The 12735-nt window shown below is 39.4% G+C and overlaps 1 protein-coding gene across 9 annotated transcripts in view; it reads right to left on the bottom strand.

Moving 5' to 3' along the window:
- Positions 1-61: 61 nt before the first annotated feature.
- Positions 62-12735, bottom strand: part of abcc9 (ATP binding cassette subfamily C member 9) — a 69357-nt gene continuing 56683 nt past the window's right edge. For 6 of the 9 annotated variants that reach the window (XM_087831029.1, XM_087831028.1, XM_087831031.1 and 3 more), the window contains 4 exons: positions 7247-7350; positions 7024-7157; positions 6601-6663; positions 62-5359 (listed from right to left, as the gene is read on the bottom strand). In XM_087831029.1, coding sequence (XP_087687155.1) covers positions 5222-5359; positions 6601-6663; positions 7024-7157; positions 7247-7350 — 439 coding nt within the window. In that variant the 3' untranslated portion in view covers positions 62-5221. Of the gene's footprint in view, positions 5360-5821; positions 6113-6600; positions 6664-7023; positions 7158-7246; positions 7351-12735 lie in introns of all 9 variants that reach the window. The other 3 variants (XR_015716696.1, XR_015716697.1, XR_015716698.1) reach the window with 1 other exon arrangement.

Genomic DNA, 12735 nt, shown 5'->3' with positions numbered 1-12735 from the left:
AAGGTCAAGAGTTTACGGCCGTGAAAGCGGCCCAATAAAAACAAACAGCCTCACGTCACTCAAAAGCATTTTATTGTTATTACAAGTGTGAAAAAAAAAGAAAAGAAATCAGGCACACATAATAATAGCAGTTTAATATATATATATGTTTAAACCCTTGGCTATACAAGCTACTACAGACAGAATGTACATACAGAAAAAAAATGACCATCTCCAAACTGATCTGTGAGAAAGATGTCAGTATTTAAGATGCTCTCTGTTAACAGTCAACTTCATGAAAGCAAGTAAAGCTCTCTGCATAGCTCCGACAATGAGTTACATGCAGTTCCCTTACATTTCCACCCGTTCGCTGTTTTTATGTACTTGTTTGTTACCAGAAACTAAAACACAAGTGAAACCTGTTCGAAAAGAGACATTCTTTCAGTGAAAAATCCTGTGCAAAGTGTAACGTGGAAAAATGGCACCACTGCTTTTTTGCTCTTGGTGTAAAATGTCAGCTTCGAAGACAAAAAGTGGTTTGGGGTGTGAGAGGATGAGTTTACAAGGCAGCCGTGTGCAGGTTCAGAACAGGAGCAGCATGGAAGCACAGCAAGGAAAACAAAGGATTTATGAGTGTGACGGTGGCCAAGAGCATAAAAAGTGCTGCTGAACGAGGAACAAAGAAGAGGAAGAGCACTCGATCGCTAACAGAGGAGACGGACGAGGACTTGGAAGAACTGCAGGGACAGAATATAAAGCTATAAAACAACAAAGACATTCAGTGTTACAGTTAAAGCTGTCAGGGGAAAGAAAAGTGCAGGCGAAGCTTGTGATCACCAAGTGTGACGGTAAACCTCACGTGTCATCTTGTTGTGTTATATTAAAACAAGTTATAAAATGAGAGAAACCACAAAGTTCAAAAGCTTAAGTGACAACTTCTTGAGATGAAACATGTAAGATATTTAAACAAGAAAAGGCGGAAAAATCATGTTTGGCATTCAACACTGTACAGTACAAAGTTTCAAATTTTAGTCCAAAAGCAAAGTAAGTCTAATCAATATACAATAATATAAAGGGACAATAGCACCGCTCCCAGGGAGGTTAGAAAAGATATTCCAAAGAAATGCACTGAATGCTGAGCTGTAACTACATATTGTTGTGCACTGAAAATATCACCCAAAAGCTGAGACTTCGGCTCACGAGTATGATTTATTATCACTTAATTTGAGACCCGTAAGTGTTGATCAGTCATTTTTATGTTTGCGAGCACAGGAGTAGCAGCGCAAATGGATTCACTGTGATGGCAATGAGCTGGTTTCCTTTGGGTAACATTTATATTTAAGACATTTTATATATTCAAAAAGCCTGCCTATTAATTAAATAGCCATTCATTGATATGCATGTTGCATGTGTTTTTAAACTACAGAAAGGGACGACTTCTGCAGTTTATATATGAAAACTTGCATTGTAGTGACAGTGACAAGGAATCTTGACTATCTCTATTATTTGAAACCAACAGAAGCAAGAACCATCACTAAATTGCTTATTAAATCTCAAAATGATTAAAAACACAACAGTTCCCAAGCACATTATGAACGGTTCCATTTCCTGTCCCACTGCACAGTGTGAACACTGTCAGGCACGTTTCTGTGGCATTTTTCTATTATTGTACATTATCTTGTGATGATGAGAAGTTTTCTTTTATCTGGGAGATAACAGTCATAATTACGAGATACTGTCTCCCAAATATTTTTCTTTCAATGCAAAAGAAAGGACTCTGGCATCTCTGCTGTGTGTTTGATTCTTTGTCCACAAACCACTCCGAGAGCATCAGAAGTCAGCAGACAAACTTGGCTCACAGGTACACCTCCGGCCCCCAAAGGTTCTTATCTATGTCAGATATTGTGATGCCATTACATTGCCTATCAACCACCTAGCAATGGACTAAAATCACATTTACACATGTACAACAGCTCACAACATCATCCTACAGTTTAAATTTCAGGAGACCTGATCCACACAAGTTGAATTATACATGCCAAGCGAGAAACCATCAACAAGCTTTTTTAGGATTTCAGTTAGCCAACATTACAACTTTTTTGTACAGATGAAAGAAATTATATAACAAATGTTCATTTTTAAAGGTGGCTTATGGTTATGAAGACGCATGTAAAATGCCTTCATAACTCTGCATGCAGAGACAAAGTGTCTGCCTCTAACAGGATTTCCAGCAGAAAATGAACTCTCCTAGTTTAATGGACACTTTAAACAAAGCCACATGAAACATTAAATCTAAATCTACTACACAATGCATTGCACAGAAAACGAAAGTGTTAGCTAGGACTTCCAAGGAGAATCCAATCAGTCTGATAAAAACAGTGAGTGTGTTAAAGTTTCATTATTTAAAAATAAAAATATATAAAAACATGTCTTGATATCAGCCCATCAAAGAGATGGAGCAGTTCCCATATGCAAAAGCTCTTTTTTACTATGTGGACTCCTCTTTATGTTCACCTTGTGAATGCTAAATTTCACTCTCTAAAATTCATTCTCTCCGATGGGCTCTAATTTGGTTTCATCCGATTTGTTACCAATCTTGCATTATTAATGTGCAAAATAGAGATTGATGTAGCTCTAAATTTCAGCCCCAAGAACTGATTATTAAGTTACTGCAAGTTACTGCTCTTCCTCAGTAAAAAAAAGAAAAGACATCACTGCCCTCTCAAACATCCATGAAGCATCTCTGGAGTTAACGGGAGGCATGCTGGGTATCTATTGTCCCCGAGGATAAAAAGTTCAGCAAAGCATGACCGCAGACAGACAGCAGGTTCACTGGCTGCAGGCTGAGCCGTGACACCTTACAGTGTTTGTACTAATGGAGGCATAGACGTACATCTGATAGAGCAGGGAGGAAGGAGACGTAGGCCAGAAATAGAGTATCCAGCCTTCACTTGGGAAACTCCTGTTCGTATTTTGTGACGTCTCATTTTTGGCATCTCGTGAAAAATGTCAACACATGTTCAGTCAAAGAACGGCCACAACAATCAGCTGTGTTATTTATCATTATAAATGCATTCTTAAACTGGTTAATAAAACCATCTGATTCCATCAGCTTTGTCATTTCTATCAGTGTTACCTCTATGGCAGAACTTAAGGTCAAAAAGTAGAGTAGAATACAAAAGGGTCGATTTAAAATCCTTCCACTGCGTTATTCAGAAAAATAATGGCCAAAGAGCCAACAGTCATTTTTAAAAAGGATTTTAAATACATTTAAAAATTCTTCCATCATTATTATTGCATAATACAGGTGCTAGTCAGTATAAACAGAGGTGGTGCATGATCTAAAAAGTAACAAATATTTTACACAAGATAATTAAAGACTGTAAAAATTATATTAATATGAAACAACACTTCTGTTCACTCTCCAACTATTAAATCTTAACATTTTACACTTTTAACAGCCTCAACGCCTGAAATAAAATCTCAAATCCATAATTTATATTTAATAAACTGAATGTATTTCCTACTGTCTACAAATCCCATGAAAAGACCAACAAACATAAACCTCTGTCTTAATACTCTAACCTAAAAACCTTTCAAATCCATTTAAAACGGTGTAAAAAATGTGTTAAAAAGAGGTAACAGTGCATTTGTTAAGGCAGGTAATCCATATTCGGTGCTCTCAGAGAGATTTTATATAAATATGGTAGTTATAACAATAATGATGTCATGGCTTTAGCATTATCTTGACATTTTATGGAGCCAAAAGCTATCAGCTAGTGCTTATTAGCTTGGTTAGAAAAGTGCATCCACAAGTTTAATCAAACATAGAAAAATCTGCTCATCAGATCCAAAAGGTACCAAAGCCATAAACATGGGTGAGATGTCTAGTTCTAGTTCTAGTATTGCCTAACTTTAAACATATATGCAATTTAAATGTGTCGTATAGTCTTAGACACCTATCATATGGCCAACTTTAGCTCAGGAGGAGGAGCAGGTTGTCCACCAATCAAAAGGTTGGTAGTTTGATTCTTGGCTCATTTAGTCTGCATGTCAAAAGTGAGCGAGATGCTGAACTCCAAGTTGCCCCTGATTCATTTGTTTTGTCAATAGAATTGAAGATTTGCATTGGAAATGTTGACTTGTCTTGGCAAGTTGTGCCTTACTGCCAAAACCAACACGTTTCAAAAGGAACAACTTTTACTTTGAAGGTGAACAGTCGTCATTTACTGTCTTCATCACATTCCTCACAGTTTCACTGCTGCACAACCTGCAACCGCAGCAATCTGATACAGACCAAAGCAACCACAGAGCTTTTCAGTGCAGCTCTGTACACCTCTTTCGGCCGATTTCACCTAGCAACTGCAGGCAACCGATCTGAGATACACGTTTTTCATCAACATGTTCATTTCTTTTGTAAATTTAGACATTTTGACACAGGATCTGTGGAGATTTTTCGAAGCCAGCATCAAGTGGCCACAACTGCAGTTTTTAAGACGTAGTTTTTTGTATTTGTGGTTGCATTATTTAGTATACATATTACATATTTTATAGTAGGTTTGGTTATTCGTGGGATTTACTGGCAATAAGAAATGAAATAACTTTGCTTTTTATCAGTTTTTTATTAACTATTAACAGTTCTCACTATTCTTAGTCTTAGAGCGCAAGAAAGATTGCCTGGCTGCCCATTTTGATACTGTGAGCTTCGCAAGCATTATATTTATTGCTTATTTTCTTGTTTAGATCTTGAGAAAATTTTGAAAGTCGGAAAAATAACTTAAGACTTTCTATGAGACAAGTGAGAAAATATTTTCATTTGTAGTTTGCATTAGCCATCCATCACATATAAGATATATCTTTATTATTTCACTTTCCAGTCCAAATACTACTAATGTTGTGGTTTGTGTAATTGGGTTTTGTTAAATTCAAACAAAAAAACGGGATGAACCAACCGATGGACTCATTGATTAGCAAGCCTACCCAAAGCACCTTCTTTTACTTCCTGACTTCTTTAGTACAACTTCTTAAACCCACTGACTGACAGCTGACCCTGTCTCCATTTGGTGAGTGCACAGGGAAGCTTCTCCTCGCAGAAACAGTGTGTTACTGGCTTCCCTGCAGTGGGGTAGTCTCTCACAGGGCTGTTCACCTCAACAAGAAAGTAATTCAGGTTTAAAAAAATACAAAAACAAAAAAACCCAAGAAACTGAGCAGGTTGTCCACCGTTGGGTCCCGCGTGTCCCTACATGTCAGCTTTGACAAACGAAGCAAACATCCCGTCCTCCTGCTCCAAAAGCGTCTCAGGTTTGTCGTACTCCATGATGTTGCCTCGCTTCATCACAATGACCAGATCAGCTGTTAGGATGGTGTGGACACGGTGCTGGAGACACACAGGGACGACACAAAACACAAACATAATAAGTGAAGTGTAATAAGTGAAATGTTTTGTTTTAATAAAATTATAATATGTTTTAAACTAGTTTTGTTGGATCAAATGAAGGATTTGGTAAGAATCTTATAGACTGGTCAGCTGCTATAAAATAAAATATGTGGACTCTTCACAGTTTTGGAGATGATGTTATTCTTTTTGGAAGAGATGTCCAAAGACCCATTTTATTGATACAGTCCAATTTTCCAGGAACCTGCTGAATGAGATGAATGTAAAGCATCTGAACCAGTCAGCTACTAAAAATACAATTTCAGGTTTAATTCTAACTGAATCCCTTCTCAATTTTTAGTTTGGAGGACAAACAATGTCACAACACTGAAGACTGTCGTCAAATTTGCACTGCATCCACAAGGAATATCTTTAAAAGAGCATGCAGTATTTTCTTGTACCAACCAGGCTGTCAGTGGCAGTAAAGCTTCAGCAGACCCAGAGTCAGACTTCAGCTGTGGCTCAGCCAGGAAAAGAAACAGAAACAGGTAGGAAAATGGAAGAAAACAGGAGAGACCGAGAGTCGGCTGAGCCAAAGTGGTCTGTGTTGATCCGGGTCTACTTGTGAGTCCTCACTAGCACACTGAAGAGGCTCTCCTCCTGTGCTAGCAGGTTGGGACCAGAGTCACTTTCCACCAAGATCCCTGAGGAGAAGACCAACACCTGCTCGGCATCCAAGATAGAGGACACTCGATGCTGGTGGCAGGACGAAGGGAGATGAAGGAGGACAACAGAAAATGTAGTAGATGTAGTAAAAAAGAAAAAGTGAGAAAACAAAAAAGAAAAGGAAGGAGGTGGGGGGAAAGGGAGAGATTTGGGGAAAAGTAGAAGGGGACAGCAGATTGAAAAAGAAAGGAAAGAAAAACAGAGCAGGACAAGACAGCAACACAAAGAGACAAAAGTCAGAAAAAAGGGAAGCATATAAATAAAAGAACCGGACAAGAGGACTGAATTGAAGTCACTAAATCCATCTATGTGTTACAAACTGTGTTGATGTATGGGAAAGGCCATTAATAAAAGGCACAGATAAAGGAAACATCTGTGGGGTAAATAATTTACTGACAGATGAACATAGAGCTCAGTGCAAAGAGAGCCACATATCTGCATCTATCTGTACAAACCTCAGCAGTTTTTTTTTTTGCCTCATTAGTAACAACAACAGGATAAAAGACTGAAGGACTTACTGCGATTGTTACGACTGTTCTATCTGCAAACGCCGTCATCACGACTTTCTGTAAGATGTTCTCCTGCAAGACAGAAAGACGAAACAATAGAAACCATATCGTCAGGTGAGGAAGTGGTGAGCTGCTGTAAACGTGATCCAAAGTAGAGCGAGGCTAAAATGGGGCTGTCACGATGCAAACTGCTTTGCAACCCACCTCCAGTCCAGTCATATTTATTTCAAGCTGTTTATGATGTCATGTCTCTCTTTACTGATGCCTTGTTCATTTTTTGCTTCTTTCTCTAGTATTTTTGGAACACTGGGGCTACATAAGTAAAATGAAACTGGCTGATGATAATATTTAATTACAATCCCACAAATATATCTCCATTAAGGAAAGAGCTTCTGTACATGATTGCACAAGATGCCATGATTAAGCACACACCGTAGCCATGTCTATAGATGCTGTGGCTTCATCCATGATGAAGATGCTGCTCTTTCTAACGAAAGCTCTAGCCAAACAGAAGAGCTGCCGCTGCCCAACGCTGAAGTTCTCTCCTCCTTCTGTCACGACAGCGTCTAAACACAAACACATCGATCAAGTACTCGACTCAAAACCGATTTCTGGTGCAATAAGCTGTATTCTTTCTCGAGTTAAGTTTGCGCACCTAGTCCTCCAGGCAAAGCTTTCACCATGTTCTTGAGCTGAGCGATCTCTAGGGCCTCCCACAGTCGATCGTCAGTGCACATCTTCTCCGGATCAAGATTAAACCTGCAACAAGTAAACATCATTAACACAAAAGAAGCATATTTCTGCCTCTCATGGACTGACTATAGATTTAATACACCACCTGCAGAGGCTGATAAAGACAGTGATGGACCCAAGACCAACAAAGGCATCACGAATCACGAATGTGAACTGTTTCAGCAACTTTTACTGTCTTTTTAGTCTTGGGCAACCAGGAAGGAAAGTGAGTCCTTTAAATGAATAAAAATGCCAAAAACACATCGAATGACTGATCAGCACAACACTTGCACGTTATGCACTTTTGCTGCCATTTCTATAGAGAGTCTAATGTCATAAAAAGAAGAAAAAGAAGAAGAAACATTTGGGAACATGAATGGCTTGCTTGCTGGGCTAAGCTTTGCTTAATCCCTGTTGTGTTTAAATGAATTATATTTAATCTTATTTCATAGTGAGGGCAACTGGCAGAAACTGATCTAAAGAATTCAGCCTCAGTCCAATCAGTCTTTTGCCCAAATTACATCCCTCATCATCCTAACAACTGAAACTGAAACACAAGAAGGACATTCAGAGCTTTTCTTTGGATGTTTCTGCCTTCTGTTCTGTTCTCTGTCAGGATGATCCCACACTGCTTGGGGATCTGGGAAGGCCGATCCATGACTGATAGTGTTCCACTGTGTGTTTTTCTATCCAGTATTATTTTACTGCATTAAGGGTGTGTTTGGGATCGCTGTCACACTGAAAAAATAAAGCTTTTGCCAATCAGATGCTCCCAACACCACTGACCTGTAGTCGTGTTTCTTACAGATAATCCTTTCAGAAACTGCTCATCTGCTGCTTGACCTTCTAGTTCTTCTTCTGTCCTCAAATGTTTGAAAGACACATAGCACACTATGCCAAGATGAGAAAAATATCTATAAAAATATTTTATAGATTCAACTAAAGAAATGGCGCAAGCGATGTGTTTTAGTGACAGGCTGTTAGTAACAAAGTGCCTAAACATAAATTTAAATTGGTTCTTTGCCAAGTTGTCTGGTATGTGTAGAAACAACACTGGTTCATCCCTTCAGTTAGGTGTCTTTTATGTTTCAATGACTAATAGTTCAGTCCAAAAAACCCCAAAATGTTTCTCTGAAAATGATCAGGTACAAGGACTGGACTGAAAATGAGTAAAAAAGCAGCCAATGGCTAAAGAAAAGCTTTGGAAGACCTTCAGAAACACTATTTTTTTATGTACATTCAGCTTCACCTTCCGCATTTTAACATCTTGCATGAATATACAGATGCACAAGCTGCCATAATGTTCCATATAACTCTCAAATGATCTTTTAGTCTTGCAGTAGATGGATCACATGTGTGTGCATTTTAAAATGTGATGAACAAAATGTGCATTTGGTGAACGCTACAGCTGATGGATCATTTCTTGGCTGCACTCTGAGCACAAAAAATTCCAATTATCTAAACAGGACGAAGCAAAAATATTACTGACCTTTTCTAGATAGATGGAAATTGGAAATTTAACTTAAGACCCACTTAGCTAAATATGCCAAACAAGCAAAAGACGTCCTTGGATGACATCAGTGTGGTCGAAAAAACACAAAAGAAGTCATCCTTTTATGTCTAAATCTGGCTGAAAAGTGAAAAGTAAAAAAGGATTTTTTTTCAGGCTGCTCATTACTTGGAGTAAATCTAATGTCAGCCATTCAGCAATAGCACAATTAGCAGTTTTCTGTTGATTATAACTCTAAAAAATGTTTAACTGGTACAGCAATCAAGCCGAAAACTGGGTTAAATTTGGCTCTAAAGTGAAGGTTTAGTACTCGTCAACTCTTCATACTGCTTGTTTAAAAAAATTCAAAAACATCTTCATATTTTTATACATTCGATTGACAGCCACATAAATCAGTCAAGTTGACACTGTTGACACAAGTTGAATTGTCAGGCGCATGTCTTCAACAGGTTTTTGCAGAGTGGGCTGCAAGTTTGGAAGTTTGGGCCAAACAGGAAAAAGAAAGCAAACAAAGCGGTTTTAAATGATCATTGTTAAGATAAATAGAAGTCAAAGGCACTGAGTTCTAATGTTAAATGAGGAGAGACAAGGAGAGAAGGAGAAAATGGTAAAAAAAAAAGAAATAATTAAAAAGAAAGCTGTTCTGTTTATCCTTATTTTGTGAGATGTTTATACTGAGCTTAATGCTCATAAACATAGATTTAAATAATGACATCGGCACATGTACAAGCAATCCCTGTGGGCCAAAAGCTCAATTTCAGGCATCTGTTTTTACACTTGTCTCTGTATGCTGTTTTAGAGAGCTGATATCCCTAACATGGTCATCTTGGGCATGGAAGCCACGCCCTGCTGGTTAAACCATCTGCTTAAGAGGGGCAGCCAATAAAAAAAAATACTGGGGTAAACTGAGTAACATAGGAACTAAAATAACTCATTTCAGACCGAAAATGGACTGAGAGGTTGTGAACAGCCAATAGAAGATTATTATTTGAAAATGTGAATCTAGTAGAGTCCAAGAACAAAAATAAGGAGCGTGTAGATAAACAGAATAGGTCCTGTTTGCATTTAAGAAGGTTAAAAGGTTAATATAACAATTAATTCCATGTTTGTTTTAAAACTGAGGCATTTCAAATAATTATAAATAATGCATTCATTACTACTTCTGTGTGTGTGTGTGAGAGAGAGAGAGAGAGAGAGCCGAACTGTGTGAGAGCATCTATGAAAACAGTGTGAAGCAGTCACTGCCGACCATTCACCTCAGGCTTACGTTCACATAAACAAGAGCTGCTGAAAATGCCAAAACACAGACACACACTCACCGTCTCCCACTTTCACATACAATTATCTGGAGCAGCATATCTGTCCAAACAAACAGCACATGCACTTTGTCTTTTATAACAAACAGAGTCACTGTATCATCTGGTAACACAAACACACAGAGGCTGCGAGTGTGTACGCACAAAACGGCGCAGAGTCCTTCATCTCTCCAGCGACCTCCTCGGTACGTGACGTCTGTGACAAAAGTCAGATTAGGTCCCGGCCAGAGTTCCCACTGCGTTCTCAACCGCTAACCCCACAGCTGGGACTTTGTGTCGTCATGTGACAAACATCTTTCGGGACAGAACTCAGACTACAATTTGGCAAAGAGGGTTTTTTTCTCTCTTTCTGGTTAAGAGCTCACAATGAGTCGAGTCAGGGTTTTCCAAATCTGAGCGTGGTAAATCAAGCAGCGTGACACTCAGCTATGGAGGCTTAAAAGAGCCAGTGCTCTGACGGCATGTTTACATTTTGGTCCACTAACTTTTGTGGCAAACGTCAGTGTTTCTGCATCAGACGAGAACAGGACACCCCCAAACCGTCTGTGTAGATTTTTTCTTCAGTTTTTCAACTGTAATTTCAAGCCAGACAAACTCCTTCCACTGTTTCTGGTATCAATTTTCATCATCACAGTCTCTAAGAGTTGGACAAACATAACAGACGCGATATGCACTTGCTCTTGTGCATCTGCCGTGCGTGCTGGATCAAATCTAGTGTGTCAAAACAGCCTGACTTAATTTTCATCCTGGGCAAGTGGAGGCATGTGCACAGAGGCATGTCTGGTGAGTGGAGCAGGTGCTGAGCCAAGGTTGTGTGGAAAAAACACAAACTCATGACAGCACAATGGAGTGCACCACGGTTCGGTTATTTCCAGTAAAAGTTCTCCCTCAAACCCCTCTGGATGTTTTAGTTGACTTTACTGTGATGTCAAGCGCTCTGGTTTTTTAAACGATAGCCAGCAGTCACACGGTCCGATCTGCGGTAAACAGCAGAGCACACGGCTCACCTGGTCATAACTGGACTCCTAGGAACAAATTTGCAGGAAGCCATTTGGGCGTAGATAAGAAATGTAAAGATTTGAATCTGGTATTTTTCTTTTATGGGCTGATTGAGGAAACTTTTTGATCATATCTTACCTTTCCCAAAATTATTCATCTAAATGCCCACACATTAACGGGTTTATAGGAACAAGCAAGTATTAACCACAAACCCACAAAAAAAACACAAAAGACTACAGCGAGTACAAAGAATGGACCATCATGGTCCCCGTGTAGTCTAGGTGTGGTACCTGCCTCTCTGCTAGTGTATGAAATGAAGTGGTGGGTGTGGCTTCTAGAAGTCCTGGCCTGGCACACCTGCTACTCATCACCAATTAACATCATATTTGAGCTGGGTCTCGACCTTGGGTGATGCCTGACTGTTCTCCCCCAGTACAGTTAGAATTGCGGAGGCTGTTTGAAATACCAAGCTGATCGTGACTACTTTGCTCATACTCATTGTTTGATCTTCTCTCTGAGCTAGAAGCCAGACACCTGAAAGGCAAGTCAGACCCCCACCCAGCCCACCCAAGTAAGTGTATGGATGTTTTGTTCTTTGAAAACTGAAGAGGAGAGGTGCTAATTTTGAGAGACGAACAGTTCGAATCCCTGCCCTAAAAAAACCAGGATTACTTAGCTGAAGTTCCTTATCTGTGATTCATTCCAGATGGTATTTATCACAGCTGGAATTAGCTGAAGACTGTTTAGTTTTTAACCCTTTGACTGTGTCATGTGCTTGAGTCCTGAGTGTGAACCCTAACATCCAGGACTAAAAAGCAAAGCCAACATGAAAATGTCTTAAATCTGGATTCTTTTTTATGGCCACAAGGGGGTGACTTTTGTGGCTGCCAAGAGGTTTGCACAGCTCTAAATTGGCTGACAGATTCCCAGATATTTATCCCCAGATGCCACATTGGAGGTGGTCCTGAAGGTCATACACTCACTATTAATCATGTGGTTCATCACATGTGTGCTATTGATGTCAAGGAGTAGGTGGGGTTGGATTACCTGGGAAGAGCTCTCAAGACTAGTGTTGCTGCTGCTGTTCAATAGATGTTCGCAGTGGACATATATGGCCTCCTTTACTTGTCTCTGACACAATCTGTCTAGTCTGTCCAATATGTGAGTGCTGGCAGCCTCAAAAGAGTGACAATTTATCTTTTACATGCAGGTGCACAGCTGAGTCTTTTCCCAGTGGGGTTGGCTCTCCTAAATTAAGCCGTGCATTTGTGGAGTGTTGGTTTGGTTTCTGCATTTGGTTTGGTTTGTCGAGCTTCTGTTTGGGTGCTTAGTCCTTGGGATGAACCTTTTTTTTTTTGTCTAACGTGCATCGCAGCATCAGTTTTTTGTGTGTATATACGAAACTTTTTAGAGAACCAAACAACAGTCAAAGTTTATGTTCACCTTTAGCAGATAACTACTGGTTTTAATCTTGGAGATTTGAATTAAAGCTCTGTAAACAAATCTTATTCAGATTTTGTTGATGGTAACCTTCGCCGTTACCTCTCTTTACCTTTTAGGTAACCGATTTGGAAGTACAGACCACAG

This window comes from Neolamprologus brichardi, chromosome 17 (genome assembly GCF_056152115.1).
Source record: "Neolamprologus brichardi isolate AB-2024 chromosome 17, ASM5615211v1, whole genome shotgun sequence".
NCBI lineage: Eukaryota > Metazoa > Chordata > Actinopteri > Cichliformes > Cichlidae > Neolamprologus > Neolamprologus brichardi.
This window is presented reverse-complemented; position numbering and strand designations above follow the sequence as displayed.